The sequence below is a fragment of the Thunnus thynnus genome, chromosome 22 (genome assembly GCF_963924715.1).
Source record: "Thunnus thynnus chromosome 22, fThuThy2.1, whole genome shotgun sequence".
Classification (NCBI taxonomy): domain Eukaryota; kingdom Metazoa; phylum Chordata; class Actinopteri; order Scombriformes; family Scombridae; genus Thunnus; species Thunnus thynnus.
In genome coordinates, this window is record NC_089538.1 from 3,632,061 (window position 1) to 3,653,561 (window position 21,501).

Genomic DNA, 21,501 nt, shown 5'->3' on the forward strand with positions numbered 1-21,501 from the left:
AGAGAGAGAGAGAGAGAGCTTGATGACCTCAAAATCTTGCTGTCCAATATGTATCAACATGTCACAACCTGACGGACAGTGAATGACCCAGACACACACACACACACACACACACACACACACACACACACACAAATACATGCATAAGATCATAAGAAGAATACTCTGTGGGTACATGCCAATGTTTTGGAGACAAACATTTACATATGTGATACTTTTTGCATACAGAATGCAACAGACCAGTGACTTTTGCCCCTAACAGAGAAGAGAAGCTGGTGTTGTATTTGACTAGATTTGCCTAAGAACAGCTAATATAGAGGCAGAGTTTCCTTTTAAGAGTAAACATCGACACACAGAGACCTCAGAGCAGCATCATGATGGAAAGGATTTTGTTCCTGTATCTCTCAGGTCAGTGAAATATTTAAAGGTATAATATGTAATTTTTCCACATTCTAATGTCTAAAAATGACTAGACCTTTGTTATATATTTTGTTGAGTTGTGTTCAAACCCAGAGAAATCTGTAATTTCAGTCAAGGTAAGGGTCCGTTTCATTTGATTGGCAATTAATAGCATCATATCCCCTTTTTGCGTACGTCAGTGTTTTTGTTGTCTGGTAGAAGCTGTCATGAATTGAATTGTATCTTCTTTTAAGCCACATTTTTATGATACATTTTTTAGACCTTGGTTTTAGATCTTTTAATTGGATAAAGGATTTCAGTCATCAGACGTATTATTAGTATTATATAGTATTATTTCATTTTACTGTAATAATTACAAAATGTTAGAGTCACCTTACATGTTAAAAAGTGGTGTTTTCCTCACAGGCTGGTCCATCTTCTCCACATGTTGTCTCCATCAGTACCACTTTGTTGCTGAACCCATGAATTGGACTGAAGCTCAGACCTACTGCAGAGAGACATACACAGACCTGGTCACCATTGAAAACACTGAAGACATGAACCAACTCATCATTACAGTTTCATCTGCTGGTAATAACAGTCAAGTCTGGATTGGCCTGTACAGAGTCATTGATTGGAAGTGGTCAGATGGGTACAGAGGGAGTGGAGCTGAATATAAGAACTGGGCATCCAATCAACCAGATTTAAGGGCTGATGAATTCTGTGCAATGACTGGAGATAGTCGTCACTCATGGTACGATTATTATTGCTCACGTGCATATGATTTTGTCTGTTATAATGGTAAGTACCCAGCTAAGCATCATTTCTTCTCTAATAATGATTACATTGAAGTTCAGAACTTTAAATCAAAGATTAATTTTTCCTCAATAATTTATCTGCAGGAACACAGCTGGATCCTCAATTTGTTTTTGTGAATCAAGAGATGTCTTGGTTTGATGCTCAGAGGTACTGTAGGGAGAACTTCATAGACCTGGCCACTGTGAGGAACGACGCTGAGAACCGGGAGGTCAAGAATTTGGTGCCCAGTGGAGACTATGCATGGATCGGCCTGTACAGAGATCCTGGTATTAACTGGTCTGATGGCAGTACCTACTCGTTCACCAATTGGAGTGGCTCATTTTCAGTTTCAGAATCACACAGATTGGTGATGTGTGGTGTGCAGGAATCAAACCAATGGACATTTATGTCCTGTGGAGAGAGATTTCCATTTGTCTGCTACAGCATCCCTCCTGGTGAGTGGTTTACTGTCCTTCAGTGGAAGCCAGAGAATGCTGCATAACTTTAGCATAAATCATGTTTGAATGTACATGAAAAAGTGTAAATATCACAGAACTAATAGGACAGCAAATTAATGATTTATTTCTCCTCTCATTCTGTGTCTCACTAACAGTAAAGAGGCAGGTAGTTAAGCTGAGGATGAGGGTGCAGGACTCCTCTTTGGATCTCAATGACCCTGCTGTGAAAGCAAACATCCTGAAAAAGGCAAGTCTCCAAAATCCAGACTGGGTTAGGGGCTGGTGTGTCTCAAACAGGTCTAGAATACTTGTTTACATGCTTATTCTGCTTGATGTGTTTTGCCACTATGAAGTTTGATTATATCTAAAAACCAGTGGGGTTTTTTAGACACAACAACAACAACACAATAGGGGGGATGAATGTTTCAAAATGGCTTCCATCTGTGTTTCCCAGTTCCAGGACAGACTGAAGGAGCAAGGAGTGAGTGGAGTCACCCTGAAGTGGAGAGAACAGCCTGATGGGAAAGTCTTCCACAAGGAGGGAAAAAAAGAGAAGAAGAAAAAAAGAAAGAAGACTGAGCTCTGAAATGAAAACCCAGCTTTACTTATCTGTAATCCATGTTGAATGTTGATTCTCTATCTGCTAACAATACACTATCATCAGCTTAACCGTAACCTTGACTACATCCTGTATAGAAGAGTTTTATCCTTCCTCATCAATATTACTGTGTGAAGTGTTTCAATCAAAGTCACTTTTCTTCCAAATAAAACATATGAGATGAGTCTTTGGCTTCAAGTTTACAATGTGTGAACCAACCTGATAAAAGCAACAGACACACAGTTATGGCAGTGATTTATTACAGAATAATAAAGTAATCTAGGTGATAATGGGAGCACTGGTAGTCTGCAGAGGCCTTCCATCCAAACTTTTGAAATCTGTAGACTTCTGTTGCTGCACTCAAACAAAAACACTTTAGCAAAAGGCAAGAGTACTAAGAAAAGACACAACTGACACATATGTGAAAAAGTGTGAGTATCTTATATAGATAATATGATATAGGCTGATAATATAGGCTGACACAGCAAAATCTATCCACTTCACATTCCCTCCATGACAGCTAGTGGAGGAAGAAGTTTTTACATCCTTTACTTCAAAGCAGCAATACTACAATATAACATAAGTATGATGAGTAAAACGTAGTAGAAGTATAACAAGTGAAAATAGTGGTTGTGCAGTGACGTTAATATGACATTATTAGATTATTAATACTGATGCATCAGTATTAATAATCTAATGGTGGTTGCAAGGGTCCCAAGATAAATCTGAGGGGTCGTGAGATGATTGATGGGAGAGGAAAGAGGTTAAAAACAAGTTCTCAAACACAAATGTATATTTTTTGTAAGAGGTCACAAGTCAAAAAAGTGAAACACTGGTTTAATCTTTAATGTGTTGTATTTCATATCATGAGTGTTTTTATGTTAAATAAAATATTCTGTACAGTAACTAGTGACTATAGGTGTTAAATAAATGTATAATATTTCCTCAAATATTGTGGAGTACAAGTTGCTAAAAATGGAAACATTCAAGTAAAGTACAAGTACCTCAAAATTGTACTGAAGAACAGTATTTGAGTAAATGTAGTTAGTTTGTTGTCAGATGATGACAGGAACATGTCATGTGACTGAGCACCTCTGTTATTTTACACACCTTTGGACAAACTATGTGCTCCTACAAACATGGTTGTGAACGTCACACCAAACCTCTGTAAATATGTCAGGTCTAAATAATTACACACAACTAAAGAATATACAGATACATAGTGGGATTATAGTGAATTATCAATGACTGCATGAGCACATACTGTGTTTCATATTGCATACATGCTGAGCTCTCCACGCATCTGTGTGTGAGAATTAAAATGCAACACTGCACTCTTGTGTTTGCATGTGTGTATTGTTGGCTTCAAAGTGAGAGTCTAGTAAATGTGGGAACAAAGTGAGAGACAGACATGTAAAACAAGAGGGGAGGATGTGATTTGTTGTTGTAGTTTTACTGAACTACAGCTGATTGCATGTTACCCTTTAGAAATAATCTTACTACCATAGGATCATTGAAATGGTTTGCTTGAGAAAACATCTGAAATATCTTCATTTTAGAGGAGTCATTGAACCTCTCCTGTATTTCTCTCTTTGTTGGTAATGATTTACTGAGTCCTATTGCATTTCTACATGAGATGCTTGAGAGAATTTGAGGAAGAGAGATATCAGAGAGAGAAAATAAAACATGTATTGAGTTCAGTAAAGTGACTTATTTGGATGTAGTTTGGTTAAACTAAGAACCTGGAGTTTTGTATTGATTTGCAGCCTTGTAACATTTAGATAGGAGCTGTGTTAAGTGGCCTTTTTTGACACAAGTGATAATGATGTAATAATAAATTACTCATCTTAATCTGGTTTCTTGGAGAGTGGATGTCACCCTTCGGTGATGAATCCTTCCGTGACCATGAACCTGGGAAGAATCTTGGTTGATTTAACTTTTAAGAATAGTAAGTAACAACCAACATTTTTTCAAGTTTCCTTTTTGCCAGAATTTTGAAGTTTGCTAACAGCATTGTGGATCAAGTCTTGAATAGAGAGAAAGTTTTTTCATCCCTCTTTTCATCTATGTATTGACTAGTCACTTAGTTTCTTTGGTAAAAAAACATTTCTGCAAACCACAGAAACATTGAATATCTACGTTTAATCATGTGTAATACATATCATATCAACATTTCTACGAAACGTATCATTTCAACATTCCCAAAATACGTATCATCTCAACATTTGTAAGGTGATATAGTTCACATGTGATCTATATGAGCTGATCTTTCCTATTAGCAGGAGGAGGGGTCGGTGGATGGTTAGTAAGTTTCTTGGCAGCATGTTGGAAATTCAAGACCACCTTGAAACCAATGCCCGTTTCCTGTTTCAACCGACAAAAGCGGGTGTTTTTAGCAAGACGTCAGGACATTTGCAGCCATTTTTTCTGTCGCGAAAACCGAGTGTTTTTAGTGAGACATCGGCTGTTTTTATTTATATTTTTTGTTTTATTTTAACCCAAACCATGATCTTTCCCTAACCCTAACCAAGTGCTCTTTGTGCCTAAACCTAACCAGACCTTAACCACAGCGTTGTCACACCATAAAACATCATTATTCAACAGGTAGAAATGTTAATGTGCTACGTTTGTAGAAATGTTGATATAATATGTATTACATGTGTTGAAACGTATATATATTCAATGTTTCTGTGGTTTGCAGAAACGTACAATGCCAACCTTTTGTTCTGGCGATTGGGTTGAGATGGGAGCTGTGTTTAGTGGCCTTTTGTTTGACACAAATGATAATAATGAAAATTAATAATAAATGACTCGCCTTAATCTGGTTTCTTGGAGAGTGGATGACACCCTTCGCTGATGAAACCTTCCGGGACCATGAACCTGGGAAGGATCATCACCCATTTACCGCGTATGAGCCTGGCTCTGCACTCCTGTGTGTCTGGCACAGTTAGAATGTAAGGTTGATAATGGAGACAAGTGGAGAAATTACTCACCTTATGCAACATTTCTGGAGAAGAAACTCAGGCACAGTGCAGATGAGTAGAGGAGAGAACACCTGCTGCCAAGCAGGCTGCCTGCGTGACGTTATGTCATAGAAAGATGTAAGATGAGAGGCCAGAGAAGAACGAGCAACATACATTGTTTTTCCCTTTAATCATCTCACCTGAGTTGGGGAGACATAAGCAACCCCCTCCTCAGTGTGGTGCCTCTAACTCCTGGAACACACAGCCTACCTTTACCTGAACAGTGTATGTGCATCACTGAACTGCTGCGTCTCACACACCTGCAGTGTCCACACAGACAGTGTTGCTGCTGCAGTGCTGCTACTGCCAGTCCTATATTTCTACATAGAGTTTGACTTTGATAATGGACGTTAATAACAGAATTTTTCATATCATTTCATTTATATTTAGTTTAGACAGAAAAAGGTTAAGAAGTGTGTGCTCATTTGTGAAAAATAAGTAATATGTGAGGTGAAAGCAGCTTTGTTCCTCACAGACATGGTGAGGTCTAGTTGGGTCTACTTGTGTGTCAGCCACATACACTCCTCACACAGGACCCCGCTGTAACCGCTGCATGTGAGGAAAATCCCTCCAGACAACACCAAGTTCCTCAAACAAGCCAAACACACTCCAACAATCAAACCTCAACAAAAAAGGTAAATATCAACACCAAATCTATCACTATATCTATATCACAGAAAGTGAGCAGGAGTCCAGAGAAGAAGCTCCATGTGTCATCGACTCTCCGTGCTGGAGTTCCCCGCCAGAGAGGCTGACAGGCATTTCTTCTACATACGTTGACCTCGTTATTTGACACTTTGGCCACATTTAATATGAACATCTGACATTGTAACATTGTATATATGATTGATAGTAAGGAAAAGCATAGTAGGTCTGCTTTAACATCTGCTTTCAACAAACTGAAAGCAGATGAGCTTCTCTTAAAAATGGCTCAATAGTTTACACACACGCTGTTAAAATGACCTGATCCAAATGTGATCAACAATACAATTTAAGCTGACCTGTAAACCAGGATTAGAAAGTCTTTGTTGAGATTAAAAGTCTCAAGTTTGCTCAGCAGGTACTGTTGGGCTTTTTTGTTCATTGAGCCAGCATGCTGAGAGAAGGAGAGGAAGGTGTCTAATTCTGTCTCCAGGTATTTGAAAGTGTTCACCTGCTCCACCTACTGACCTGATGGGGTCAAAGACTGGTTGCAGTGCATCCAGATCTGTCTTTAACCTGCATTAAAAGATTTTTTGGCTGTCTACTTGTTGTAATAATAAATATATATTTTGCCCTGTCAAGGTGTTTGGACTTGCTGCAAAATAAAAATGTCCTGACAGAACTGATGGAATTACTCATCCTGAGGACGGCTGCTTTATTCCAAATGATTTGACTGGATAAACTTGCAATCAGTGTGTAACAGCTTAACTGCAGGTATTTAACAAACTCAGAGGAAATACTCCTACATGCAAACAGAACATCAGTACTGACGTTTCTGCAAAACCCAGATTACATTCAGTGACATTTAAACAGTGTTGGTAAGACTTATTAATCTAACCTGTAACAGACTCTACCTTTGTTTGAGCAGTGTGAGACACAGCCTGAAACCTGGATGATGTTTTGCACAGAAACATTTTCATAAAGTCAGTCATTAACAACGGTTTTTGCACAGCCAGGGCGGCTGTGGCTCAGGAGGCAGAGCGGGTCATCCACTAATCGGAAGATCAACGGTTCAATTCTCGGCTCCTCCAATCCACATGCCGATGTGTCCTTGGGCAAGACACTTAACCCCAAATTGCTCCTGATGGCTGTGCCATCAGTGTATGAATGTGTGTGAAGGTCCCAACCTGCCCATCCTCTGGGACCTTGCATGGTAGCCCCTGTACCCATTCAGCGTATGAATGTGTGTGAATGGGTGAATGTGATTCGTAGTGTAAAAAGCACTTTGAGTGGTTGGAAGACTAAAAAGGCGCTATACAAGTACAGTCCATTTACCATAAAGATACCAACCAATACCAATACCGACCAATCAGATGTCTCAGGAGCAGAGAAGGAAAGCAGGCATGAAATTTCCCTGGATTTTTAATTTTATAGGTAGAGTTTCCTTTTTACAGTTCACACAGTAGCATCATGATGGAAAGGATCTTGCTGGGTGTCCTGTATCTCTCAGGTCAGTGAAATCTCAGATATTTTACTGTGCTTGTTCTTGTATAATATAACACTTTAAAGGAAATGTTTGAGCTACCTTACATGCTAAAATATGTCAACAGGTCATACATTTTTTCCATACAGTTCATTGTTTATTAAGTAGCGTTGTGATAGTGGGAAACATGGCATCAGGAAGTCAAATTGTTATTCTAAGCAAAGAGGGGCTTTCTCAGTGTCAAATCATGGCTAGACTAAATGTTTCTAACGGGGCAGAGCATGGAACTCTAAAACACTTTGCTGAAACTGGATCAGTTATATTCAAAACATGATCAGGCAGAACAAAAGTGAGCACACCATCAGAAGTTCAATACTTTAAGCTTAGTTCTCTGAGAGATAGAAAAGTAATTTCATCACAGATACAGAATTTTCTAAATAAAGAACACAAGACTCCAGTCCAAAAGTTCTGTCAAAAGAGGGACTCAGAGGATGTGTAGCAGTTTCTAAACCACTTCTCAGGGGGGAAACAAGGCCAAACGCTTGGAGTGGGCTAAGAAATACCAGCAATTCACAGTAAATGACTGGAAAAAAGTCCTATTTACTGATGAGTCCAAGTTTGAATTTGATGGCAGTAACAGAAGAGTGTATGTAAGGAGAGGAACAGGAGAGAGAATGATACCGCACTGTATCAAACCATCAGTGAAACATGGTGGTGGGAATATTCAAATCTGTGGGTGTTTTGCCTACTCTGGAGTTGGACACTTGCACCGAATTGACTCCACCCTGACAAAGCAGAAGTACCACTCCATTCTTCAGAGACATGCTGTACCCTCTGGTTTGCATCTTTGTGGAGAAGGATTCATACTGCAGCAGGATAATGACCCCAAACACACCTCAAAGCTTTGCAAGAACTACTTGAAGACCAAAGAAGACCAAGGAGTCCTGACTGTCATGAACTTTCCTCCACAGTCACCTGACCTCAACCCCATTGAACGTTTATGGGGACACTTGAAGACTGAGAAAGCCAAACTTTCTGTGACATCACAAGAAGCTCTTTGGAACATTGTCAAATCCTGCTGGGATAACGAGGCTCATCAGGTTTTCAACAGACTTGTGGAGTCCATGCCAGCTGGAGTGCATGATGTCATTAAAGTAAAAGGAGGAAATAGTAAGATATTCTGAAATTCATGTACATTTTTCAAAGATTCAACTTTTCACTCAAATTGTTAAGCTGATATTATCATTTGCAACAAAAGAAATAGTATTACATTCAGGACAAATACAAAATAGAAGTATCTTGACTAGTGGCCTCTCTCTCTGGACTTTGGATTCCACTGTACATGTACATCCTTTTTTTGTTTAAGTAAAAAGAAAAAAAATGTAATTAACCTCTGTCTTCATTTTCTGGAGTCTCATCCTGTGTGGAATCTTAGGAAGCACTTGTGTTTGTTGGTAAACCAGAGATGATCATCACACTTTCTGCACTTTGCATAAGAAATACAATATATTTGTATGCATCTATTCAACCCTTTAGACCATAAAATGTACTTGTGTCTGTTATTGCCAGTGAGTAGTAGATAGCAAAAACATGAACCAGATCATCATTTTACACAATAAAACATCACCATCATTTAGAGTGTCTTAACATTTACACTAACTGCACTAATTATGTCTCAAGGCAACGCATAAAAAATCACAGTTTAGAAAAAATAAAACATGTCTTTAAACCATTGTTGGGCCTCAAACCATGCGGTCACACAAAGAAGGCCTACATGTAAACCCTGAGGCCTGGCCACAAGGTGCTTTTCCTTTGTTCCCCCTGAGACAAAGGAACAAAGGCACCAAAAGCAGCTCACAGACTCCATTTCCACTGATGCTTAGCAATTTGGCACCTAGGTGCTAAACAGGAAATAGTCTCAACAAACAGTCCCTCATTGGCGAAGACGCTCCTGCACAGAGGAGTGTCATGATGACACAGCCGTGACATCACTGCCCCTTTAAAAAGTGAACGCACCCTGAAAAACATTGCCTTAACATGTCAACTGAGCTAGGGGAACCTCTGTCCCTCTGTGAATCAGCTTGACTAACAGAGGTACCCCACGCACATGTGTTTTTCCCTCACCGAAGTCTTTCCCCTCACCGGACGAGATGAGACTTTGCCTGTGTTCACCCGAACACCATCCCTGGATCAGAGAGAGAGACCGCTGCTGCAACCAGCGCTCTCATTTTCCCTGCAGAAGGAAGAAATGGATTTTCTTCACGAAGATGCGGACAACTCTGCCCCGCTCTTCTTCAACTGAGTCCACTCTGCTGTTTTCTCCACCGTGCCGCTGAGAATCAGCCACCGTGAGATTCGCCGACTGCACGAGGACGGCCACTGTCAGCATCGGAGGCCGGACTGAAAGACGGACTGAATGCACACCCTGCTCACTTTCTGAAGCGACCAAGTAAGAGGCTTAAGTCTGGGCAGAGGCAATGTTATTGTGTGTTAGTTTCAGCATCAGTGCTGTCTTTAAGCTTTTAGCTTTTTTTGCTTTATTGCTATTGTTTCTTGTTGTGTGAACTGACGGGCTGCCGTGTCCATTTGCTCTGCTTTACTCTAAGGAGTATTTAAAGTTTGCTGCCTGTTTAGTTGTGTTCACCACGCTAGACTGTTTTTGTGTTTGTTCCGCTTGGGACGTGGGACTCGTCCCTCGCGATCCACCATCAGACACGTGTGTTTTCACAGAATTGGGTGACTGCAAGACGCTGACCACCAGGCGACACCATCTTGCTATTGTCTAATCAAGACACCACTGTACTTCCACCATTCGGTTCTCGCATGACGTGACTTCCTCCCATAGTCACATCTGTCATCACGTCAGGCCGCGTCGTCATCTTGACACACACACACAAACACACACACACACACACAAACTCTCACACATACACACATGCATTCCCCTGCATATGTTCAACCCTGTACATAGCTGTGTGTGTTTTGCTTTGGTAGAATTAGATTTTAGGATAGTTGTTTATTGAATGAAGCATTTGTTAACTTGGTTAATCTTGCTAAGTTTAATAAATACTGTTATGTCTTTAAAGAGAAGTTCTTCTGTCATTATTGTGTGTAACATATTGTTAAAAGTGGCTGATTGAAGGAGTCAGAGCTGGAATTCAACCCTTCTTTGTTCAATCTCGAATGTTGATATTTCTCAGATATTAACATTCTAGATGAACTCTTTTATGAGACTACCTTGTTTAGTTATTGGCCCTGGTCTCCGGGTGGTGCCCAGTAATTGTTAATTCATATTAATAATTCTATTATTTTTTATAATTACTAAATATTGTTAATAACCAACCATGCTCCTCACAGATCTGACAGTTTTGTCCCCCCATGTGAGGTTCTTCAACAGTTGGTGGCCGAATTATTGATATCTATGATAATTATGAATTATTACTAATAACCAAATGCACTGCTACCCATCCCAGCACCATCAATTCAGTTTTTTAGAGATTAAAGCACATGCTTGTATTTTTTTTAAGGTTGTCTTGATTTCAAGGTGTTATATAGTCAAATATATCTGACCCTTTTCTAGCACTGTGCCACATGTGGCTCCACTTCCTGAAAATGTGTCCCACCCCAAAAATGCAACATTATACCCACTTCAACTCCTCATCTGATTTGATAGAAACTTCTGATCAAGGTTAACAATGTGTGAAAATTACAATATGTATAAGTGAGAGGCTCAGAAGACTTCCTGCTGCCTGAAGGCAACAATATGTAGTAGAGTAGTGGTAGACAAATAGCAGCCATGAGCCAAATCTGGTTGAACTGTCTCCTATTAAACCTGTGAACTGATATTACTCAATTTATTTATATATGTATGTGTGTATTTTCATCTGATGTATATACACATTGGAATCAGTGGAATTTTAATTAGAGGTGTTAACCACATTTAAACATTTCAAACATCCAGCCCAGCCTCTCTGTGAACAGGTATCATTGGAACTACTTTCTACTGAAGAAATAGTCCCAATGAAAACTAATCACAGTGAATTCTGTTTGAAGTAATGAAGACTCCATAGAGAGATGTTGCTGCTGAATTATCTGAATGACACTTTTTCAACACTGTGAGCACCAAAAAATAAACAAACAAAAAATTCCATTCACCTCTAATGTATAGAAGACAAATACAACTGAAACTCTGCACGCTAGATACGACTGGAGGTAAGTGAGAAATAAAATATATATATTTTGTAGTTGAGATGAATTGATCCCTTCAAATCAACATCTTTGCACACGACCAAAGTGTGACTCTGAAAAAACAGCCTAAAAAATGCTCTGTGGGTACATGAAAATGTGTTGGAGATAAACATTTACATACGTGATACTTTTTGCATACAGAATGCAGCAGAACAGTGACTTTTGCCCCTAACAGAGAAGAGAAGCTGGTGTTGTATTTGACTAGATTTGCCTAAAAACAGCTAATACAGAGGTAGCGTTTCCTTTTAATAGTGAACATTGACACACACAGACCTCAGAGCAGCATCATGATGGAAAGGATCTTGCTGGGTGTCCTGTATCTCTCAGGTCAGTGAAATATTTAAAGGTATATTATGTAATTTTTTCCACATTATACTGTCTCCAAACAACTAGACTTATACTATATATTCTGTTGAGTTGTGTACTTACATCATCCCAAATTTTAATCAACCATTTCATTTGGTCAGCAGTTAATAGCATCATATCACCTTTGTGTGTACGTCAGTGTTGTGATTGTCTACCAGAAGCTGTCATAAATGTACTTTTTATCCAGTTTTAACCACAGCCACATTTTTATGATACACTTTTTAGATCCTGGTTGTTTTAACTATATCTTTTGACCAGATGAAGGATTTTAGTCATCGGATGTCTGGATCTAAAGTTATCAGAGAAACAAGCTGAGCAAACAGTAACAGCAGCTTGTCTCGCAGCCCCTCTGGACGTCTTCTGTCTGTTGAACAGTGTGGGAGAAACACTGATTTTTACCATGAGACTGCTTTATTCAATGTTTTTACTGGTTTTAATCAGTGGGTCTGTTTGTTTTGGAGAGGAGGAGACCTCTGTGGATAATTTGGCTCCTGGTAAAAACCTCCTGAACGATGAACACTGAAGGAATCCTAACAGGGAGAAGCTGACTGCAATGACTGCAATGGTGCTTGTTTCACAATGAAGACAACAACTCCCATGATCCCACACTACTTCATGATGTCATCAAACTGTATTTCATTATTGTTTTGATTAAGAGACCACTAGCAGCAGAAATGACATATTGTGTGTAAATAGTGTTTAACAGTGTTTATTATTTCATTATACTGTAATACTTAAAAATGTTAGAGTCACCTCACATGTTAAAAAGTGGTGTTTTCCTCACAGGCTGGTCCATCTTCTCCACATGTCGTCTCCATCAGTACCACTTTGTTGCTGAACCCATGAATTGGACTGAAGCTCAGACCTACTGCAGAGAGACATACACAGACCTGGTCACCATTGAAAACACTGAAGACATGAACCAACTCATCAAAACAGTCTCATCTGCTGGTTACAACAGTCAAGTCTGGATTGGCCTGTACAGTAACATTGATTGGAAGTGGTCAGATGGGTACAGAGGGAGTGGAGCTGAATATAGGAGCTGGGAAACACTTGATGACAATGAGCCAGACTTTTAGTCACAGTTTTGCATGAACATTGGAAACAGTGGAAGATGGTGGGATGATGGTTGTGCAATTGAATATCCATTCATCTGTTATAATGGTAAGTAATAGCAAAGCCTATTTTCTTCCTTTAACCTGTATTAACAGATTTTTTGGCCAATTGGGAGCAGTGGAAAGATGTGATGAACACAACATTGTTGTTGCTTATTTACACATCCAGAAGTTGTGGAGCAACATTATCAAGTCCAATATTCACTCTCTGTCAGTTCTGTTTTTGCTCTCTACCAACTCCTGAGGGAAATATCTGGCTCTTTAGCTGCTAAATGTTCCACTATGTTCAGCAGCTAGTTGTTAACTGTGTGTGTTTGCAGCTTGATGCTGAGCAGGTAGTGTACAGTGAGTTTTTAGAACCAGCTGTGGCAGAAAACAACACTGTGAGAGCGCTGAGAGTGAACCAAAACAGTAAAGAGCAGAAGCTCAGTATAAAGCTTTGTAAAGCTGAGCTGCAGTCTGGTGATAATTCTCTGTAGGTTCATCACTACGAGCAACATGTCTGACATTAAATGTTATCATTTGATACATTGTTAACATAAAAAAATATTGATTATAGCTGCTTTAAAATGTTATTTAAAAACTCAGTATATCAACAATTCCACTTTACCCCAAAACTAACCACAGGAACTCAGCTGGATCCTGAATTTGTTTATATGAGTGGAAGTATGACCTGGTCTAATGATCAGAGGTACAGCAGGGAGAACTTCATAGACCTGGCCACTGTGAGGAACAACACTGAGAACCAGCAGATCCAGAACTTGGTGCCGACAAAAAACTGGGCATGGATCAGCCTGTACAGAGATCCTGACTCCTTCCTTTATAACTGGTCTGATGGCAGTGCCTACTCACTCACCACATGGGGTGATAAACATTCAGTTTCAGGATCACTCAGATCGATGATGTGTGGTGTGCAGGAATCAAACCAATGGACATTTAAGTCCTGTGAAGAGAGATTTCCATTTGTCTGCTACAGCATCCCTCCTGGTGAGTGGTTTACTGTCCTTCAGTGGAAGCCAGAGAATGCTGCATAACTTTAGTATAAATCATGTTTGAATGTACATAAAAAATGTAAATATCACAGAACTAATAGGATGAATGATTCATTTCTCCTCTCATTCTGTGTCTCACTAACAGTAAAGAGGCAGGTAGTTAAGCTGAGGATGAAGGTGCAGGACTCCTCTGTGGATCTCAATGACCCTGCTGTGAAAGCAAACATCCTGAAAAAGGCAAGTCTCCAAAATCCACCCTGAAAGTGTTACAAACAGTTTCAAGGTGACATATGTGGGAGCAGGTGTGCAGGTGTAGAAAGAGATTTTTATGCACCCACAGAAACCTCAGTAGTGCAGAACAGAAAGCAGCCATGACCTTTGATACAAAAGAGATAATTATTAATTAATTAAACTATTGATCCTTTTGTGATCTTGATATAACAAATGATTATTCCAGTGTGATAATAATAGGCTTTATTTTCTTGTGACTGTACAATCATTATCTAATGATCACATGAAATGATTAAAAACTGTCTCCACATGTTCATGGAAAATTTCTTTTGTAAATTGTTTTTGCATCTTAAGAGAAAAGTCCACACCAACTTCTCCCATAAATTATTTAAAGATCAGGATCATAAAACAATAACACAAAGGTTTATCATGTGATCACAAGATGTTTTCAAGATGGTTTTCATTTGTGTTTCACATTTCCAGGACAGATTGAAGGACAAAGGAGTGAGTGGAGTCACCCTGAAGTGGAGAGAACAGCCTGATGGGAAAGTCTTCCACAAGGAGGGAAAAAGAACTCAAGACAGAGAGAAAGAAACTGAGCTCTGAAATTAAAATCAAACTAAGGCTAACGGGAAACCTATGACGAATACTGATTCTATCTGTTAATAAAATGTACACACAGTTCACTGCCTTGTAGTTATCAGAGCACTAAACCATAACTTAGTACAAACTAGTCCTTTATCAATACTGTGTGTGATATTCATAACTCCTAATGAAATGTAATCCTCTCCAGAATAAAACATATCTATGAGTTTTTGTGTTTGCTTCAAGTTTACAGCAGTGCCAGTAAGTTCAAGTCTTATTTTGCAATGAGTTGTGCATTTTTAAAGCCACAAGAGGGCAGGCCATGCTTAGCTTAGCTTAGCTTAGTTTAGCTTAGCTTAGCTTAGCTTAGCTTAGCTTAGCTTAGCTTTGCTTAGCTTAGCTCAGCTAGCAGTATTTTTTACTCTGTTTTCTAAATACTCCAGAGGAGGTGAGGAAATTCATAACTGTTATGTTACTATTGTCATAACTATTCATTTACACAGCCAGTTTTATTATCAGCCTTATTTAGTTTTATTGGATGATTTTACCCAAAGTACTTGGAGAAAAACAAAAACAAACCTACATTATAGTGTTAGAACCACATCTATGGACCTGACACATGACAAGCAAATGTTTCACCAGTTATTGACCTGTTAACACCCTGGAGTGGTAAAATAATAATAATAATTTGGGTCTACGAGAGTCAAAAAAGATAACATTAGTCTTTAGGTCAGAACACTGAGCTGTAGTATGCTGTCTTTTACTGTCCTGGTGCTTCATTACTCCCACAGCAGTTTACTTTGAATTGCAAACAACTACCTGCATGCTGCCATTAGCTGTCTAATTTTTTCTGTGTGCGTGTTTGTGTGTGTGTGTGTGTGTGTGTGTGTGGTCACCAGCAATGTTGTGACAGACCCAGGAGTCTTCTCCCTTCTCCAGCTGTGACACCAGTGACACTGAGTCCTGCTCCCTGCTGGTCAACAGTGCCTCACTGCTCCGCTGGCAGCAGGGTGGCCAGAAGGCCTCACCAGTCCAAGGACACGTCCTCAGGAAGGCCAAGGTCAGAGTTCACAATGCAGACTGAGACTAGAGTGATGTATAATGGTTTGCAGTATTCTGGGACAGTTTTGGCAGTCCTGTTTTAACATGAGTCCCCTCATGCACAAAGTTCATAAAGACATTTTCCCACTTTTGAGTGGAATTAACACATCGTCTTATCACCCAACATCAGTGTTGGATCTCACTAATGCTCTTGTGGCTGAATGGGATCAAATCCCTGCAGCCAGGTTCCAACATCTTATGGAAAGGAAAACTATTTTTTTTACAGCCTGGATTTTATTTTTGTAGCTCTGACTCATGGTTCTGTCAGTTATGATGACATCATAATCACCAAAATAATTGATAATTTTTACTATATTTTTTATGACCAGTGTAGGACCTGTAGTACTGGAAACTGTGTTAAGTCACAATAACTAGTATATGGATCAGCAAATAGGGAAAGAAGAACATCACACTTGTGGCAGCAATGCCACGCCAAACTGTGTGTCAGGGTGGAGAGAGGAGGAGAGGAGGAGCAGTGTGTCAAACACAACACACTAGAAGTGAAGCTATTCTATCTTTTTCACTTTGTGGTTTGAACATTTAATCCACTACAAACTCCCCTTTAAATCATTGAAATCCTGCAGCACATGTTCATCAATCCAAGTTTTATTTAGACTTTTTTATTTATTCTGACAAGTTTGAGGCTAGAGTAGGCAAGTGCCGAAAATGTTTGTAAAAATAATCTTTTTTGCTCATTTTCCAAAACTATTTTCTTCTATTATTTTCTGTATTGTACAACATTATGTGCATATTTGGCTGTAACTTCCGTGGTAGCTCAGCTCTGTGAAGCACATTGTGCTTCTTCCTGGAATGAAATGTATGATATAAATAAAGTTTTGTTTGCTTTCTTGATAATGTCAAAGTCAAATCCATGTAAATGTGGAGCATGCAAACTAAGTGTGTGTCTCTGTTTGTTTGTTTTGCAGGAATGAGAGCAGAAGAACAGCACATAAACCTCTCAACTCCTCACATCAGTCTCATGTTATTTCCTCTTTTTTCTTTTTAAGAAATTGTGTTTATATTTATTTAAACTGTTCATACAGTCTGAGAGCGTGTTGAGGACACAAGCATAGCATTCACATGAACCAGAACAAGTTGCCTGTTTTAGTAAACTGTAAGTACCACAACATACAGAAAAAGCAACCTTTTGAAACTTTTATACTATGGAGCATGTTTAGTGCACAAACTTTCTTCTTCAAGCAACCACCAGTCTCTTTGTTTCCTTTTCACTCAAAATCTGATTCAGTTTGGGTTCAAAAAGGTCAAAACCAAGTATTTATTTGTAAATGTTGAAAGGAAATACTAGCTTCCCTTTGTTTATTCTTGTTGATGTATTTTAAGTGTTTTACTTACTATATAAATGTGTGAGTGTGTGTGAGTGTTTATGTGTGTGTGTATACACATACACACACAGAAATTTCAAAGAGCTTAATGACCTCAAAATCTTGCTGTCCAATATGTATCAACATGCCACAACCTGAGGGACAGTGAATGACCCAGAGACAGACACACACACACACACACACACACACACACACACACACACACACACACACACACACACACACACACACACACACACACACACAAATACATGCATAGAAAATACTGTTTATAATTAATATATATATCAATCTTAATGTTGGAGAAGTACCACTCCATTCTTCAGAGACATGCTGTACCCTCTGGTCTGCATCTTTGTGGAGAAGGATTCATACTGCAGCAGGATAATGACCCCAAACACACCTCAAAGCTTTGCAAGAACTACTTGAAGACCAAAGAAGACCAAGGAGTCCTGACTGTCATGGACTTTCCTCCACAGTCACCTGACCTCAACCCCATTGAACATTTATGGGGACACTTGAAGACTGAGAAAGCCAAACTTTCTGTGACATCACAAGAAGCTCTTTGGAACATTGTCAAATCCTGCTGGGATAACGAGGCTCATCAGGTTTTCAACAGACTTGTGGAGTCCATGCCAGCTGGAGTGCATGATGTCATTAAAGTAAAAGGAGGAAATACTAAGATATTCTGTAATTCATGTACATTTTTCAAATTATTTGTAATGAAAGAAATAGTTTTACATTCAGAACAAATACAAAATAGAAGTATCTTGACTAGAGGTCTCAGACTTTGGATCCCACTGTACATGTACATCCTTTTTTTCATTTTCTGGAGTCTCGTCCTGTGTGGAATCTTAGGAAGCACTTGTGTTTATTAGTAAACCAGAGATGATCATCACACTTTCTGTACTTTGCATAAGAAATACAATATATTTGTATGCATCTATTCAACCCTTTAGACATAAAATGTACTTGCGTCTGTTATTGCCAGTGAGTAGTAGATAGCAAAAACATGAACCAGATCATCATTTTACACAATAATACATCACCATCATTCAGAATGTCTTAACATTTACACTAACTGCACTAATTATGTCTCGAGACAACGCATAAAAAATCACATTTTAGAAAAAATAAAACATGTCTTTAAACCATCAATTCAGTTTTTTTTTTAGAGAATAAAGCACATGCTTGTATTTTTTTAAAGGTTGTCTTGATTTCAAGGTGTTATATAGTCAAATATATGTGGCTCCACTTCCTGAAAATGTGTCCCACCCCAAAAATGCAACATTATACCCACTTCAACTCCTCATCTGATTTGATAGAAACTTCTGATCAAGGTTTACAATGTGTGAAAATTACAATATGTATAAGTGAGAGGCTCAGAAGACTTCCTGCTGCCTGAAGGCAACAATATGCAGTAGAGTAGTGGTGTAGAGGTGTTAACCACATTTAAACATTTCAAACATCCAGCCCAGCCTCCCTGTGAACAGATATCATTGGAACTACTTTCTACTGAAGAAATAGTCCCAATGAAAACTAATCACAGTGAATTCTGTTTGTAATGAAGACTCCAGAGGGAGATGTTGCTGCTGAATTATCTGAATGACACTTTTTCAACACTGTGAGCTCCAAAAAACAAACAAACAAAAAACTGTATAGAAGACAGAAATCTCAGAAAAACATAAAGACAAATAAAACTGAAACTCTGCATGCTAGATACGACTGGAGGTAAGTGAGAAATAAAATATACATAACTGTAGTTGGGATGAACTGATCCATTCAAATCAACACCTTTGCACACGACCAAAGTGTGACTCTGAAAAAACAGTCTATACTATACTATATGCAAATACTTTTTGCATATAGAATGCAACAGAACAGTGACTTTTGCTCCTAACAGAGAAGAGAAGCTGGTGTTGTATTTGACTAGATTTGCCTAAGAACAGCTAATATAGAGGCAGAGTTTCCTTTCAACAGTGAACATCGACACACAGAGACCTCAGAGCAGCATCATGATGGAAAGGATCTTACTGGGTGTCCTGTATCTCTCAGGTCAGTGAAATATTTAAAGGTATAATATGTAACTTCTCCGCATTCTAATGTCTAAAAATGACTAGATCTATGTTAAATATTTTGTTGAGTTGTGTTCAAACCCAGAGAAATCTGTAATTTCAATCAAGGTAAGGGTCCGTTTCATTTGGTCGGCAGTTAATAGCATCATATCCCCTTTTTGCGTATGTCAGGGTTGTTGTTGTCTGGTAGAAGCTGTCATGAATTCAATTGTATTGTTTAAGTCACATTTTTATGATAGACTTTTTAGACCTTGGTTTTAGATCTTTTAGTTGGGTGAAGGATTGTTAGTATTATATAGTATTATTTCATTTTACTGTAATAATTAAAAAATGTTAGAGTCACCTTACATGTTAAAAAGTGGTGTTTTCCTCACAGGCTGGTCCATCTTCTCCACATGTCGTCTCCATCAGTACCACTTTGTTGCTCAACGCATGAATTGGACTGAAGCTCAGACCTACTGCAGAGAGACATACACAGACCTGGTCACCATTGAAAACACTGAAGACATGAACCAACTCATCAACACAGTTCCATCTGCTGGTTACAACAGTCAGGTCTGGATTGGCCTGTACAGAGTCGTTGATTGGAAGTGGTCAGATGGGTACAGAGGGAGTGGAGCTGAATATAGGGACTGGGGATCACAAGATCCAGATTTCAGGACTAATGAACTCTGTGTAACCACTGGAAATTTTCTTCCTTCATGGTATGATGATCATTGCACAGATACACGTTATTTCGTCTGTTATACTGGTACGTACCCAGCAACGCATTATTTCTTCTCTAATAATGATTATATTGAAGTTCAGGACTTCAACTCAAAGATTAATTTTCCCCCCAATAATTTAACTGCAGGAACACAGCTGGATCCTCAATTTGTTGATGTGAAAAAACGAAAGAACTGGTTTGATGCTCAGAGGTACTGCAGGGAGAACTTCATAGACCTGGCCACTGTGAGGAACGACGCTGAGAACCAGGAGGTCGAGAATTTGGTGCGCAGTGGAGACTGGGCATGGATCGGCCTGTACAGGGATCCTGACATTTACAGCTGGTCTGATGGCAGTGCCTACTCGTTCACCAATTGGAGTGGTTCAGTTTCAGGATCACTCAGATCGGTGAAAATGATGTGTGGTGTGCAGGAATCAAACCAATGGACGTTTAAGTCCTGTGGAGAGAGATTTCCATTTGTCTGCTACAGCATCCCTGGTGAGTGGTTTACTGTCCTTCAGTGGAAGCCAGAGAATGCTGCATAACTTTAGCATAAATCATGTTTGAATGTACATGAAAAAATGTAAATATCACAGAACTAATAGGACAGCAAATGAATGATTAATTTCTCCTCTCATTCTGTGTCTCAGTACCAGTAAAGAGGTGGGTAGTTAAGCTGAGGATGAAGGTGCAGGACTCCTCTGTGGATCTCAATGACCCTGCTGTGAAAGCAAACATCCTGAAAAAGGCAAGTCTCCAAAATCCAGACTGGGTTAGGGGCTGGTGTGTCTCAAACAGGTCTAGGATACTTGTTTACATCCTTATTCTGCTTGATGTGTTTTGCCACTATGAAGTTTGATTATATCTAAAAACCAGTGGGGGGTTTTAGACACAACAACAACAACACAATAGGGGGGATGAATTTTCAAAATGGCTTCCATCTGTGTTTCCCAGTTCCAGGACAGACTGAAGGAGCAAGGAGTGAGTGGAGTCACCCTGAAGTGGAGAGAACAGCCTGATGGGAAAGTCTTCCACAAGGAGGGAAAAGAAGAGAAGAAGAAAAAAAGAAAGAAGACTGAGCTCTGAAATGAAAACCCAGCTTTACTTATCTGTAATCCATGTTGAATGTTGATTCTCTATCTGCTAATATACTATCATCAGCTTAACCGTAACCTTGACTACATCCTGTATAGAAGAGTTTTATCCTTCCTCATCAATATTACTGTGTGAAGTGTTTCAATCAAAGTCACTTTTCTTCCAAATAAAACATATGAGATGAGTCTTTGGCTTCAAGTTTACAATGTGTGAACCAACCTGATAAAAGCAACAGACACACAG

At 39.1% G+C, this 21,501-nt stretch overlaps 2 protein-coding genes across 2 annotated transcripts; both read left to right on the top strand.

Annotated features, from left to right (window-relative positions):
* On the top strand, positions 1-2,241 carry LOC137175141 (C-type mannose receptor 2-like). Its single transcript, XM_067580853.1, has 4 exons — positions 1-1,200; positions 1,302-1,652; positions 1,811-2,007; positions 2,110-2,241. Exons 1-4 carry the CDS (start codon positions 780-782, stop codon positions 2,239-2,241), a joined length of 1,101 nt encoding a protein of 366 aa, XP_067436954.1. The 5' UTR covers positions 1-779.
* Positions 2,242-19,400: 17,159 nt separating this feature from the next.
* Positions 19,401-21,249, top strand: LOC137175142 (macrophage mannose receptor 1-like). Its single transcript, XM_067580854.1, has 5 exons — positions 19,401-19,437; positions 19,834-20,208; positions 20,311-20,661; positions 20,814-20,911; positions 21,118-21,249. The coding sequence occupies exons 1-5, from the start codon at positions 19,401-19,403 to the stop codon at positions 21,247-21,249; spliced, it is 993 nt and encodes a 330-aa protein (XP_067436955.1).
* Positions 21,250-21,501: the final 252 nt, after the last annotated feature.

What these genes read in the sequence shown, in the direction of transcription:
- LOC137175142 (XM_067580854.1), top strand. Translation starts at nt 19,401, where the DNA reads ATGGAAAGGATCTTACTGGGTGTCCTGTATCTCTCAG. An exon ending in TTATTTCGTCTGTTATACTG is followed by an intron (nt 20,209 to 20,310) that starts GTACGTACCCAG and finishes ATTTAACTGCAG; the next exon opens with GAACACAGCTGGATCCTCAA. An exon ending in TGTCTGCTACAGCATCCCTG is followed by an intron (nt 20,662 to 20,813) that starts GTGAGTGGTTTA and finishes TCTGTGTCTCAG; the next exon opens with TACCAGTAAAGAGGTGGGTA.
- LOC137175141 (XM_067580853.1), top strand. Translation starts at nt 780, where the DNA reads ATGTTAGAGTCACCTTACATGTTAAAAAGTGGTGTTTTCCTCACAGGC. An exon ending in TGATTTTGTCTGTTATAATG is followed by an intron (nt 1,201 to 1,301) that starts GTAAGTACCCAG and finishes ATTTATCTGCAG; the next exon opens with GAACACAGCTGGATCCTCAA. An exon ending in ATGTGTTTTGCCACTATGAA is followed by an intron (nt 2,008 to 2,109) that starts GTTTGATTATAT and finishes TGTGTTTCCCAG; the next exon opens with TTCCAGGACAGACTGAAGGA.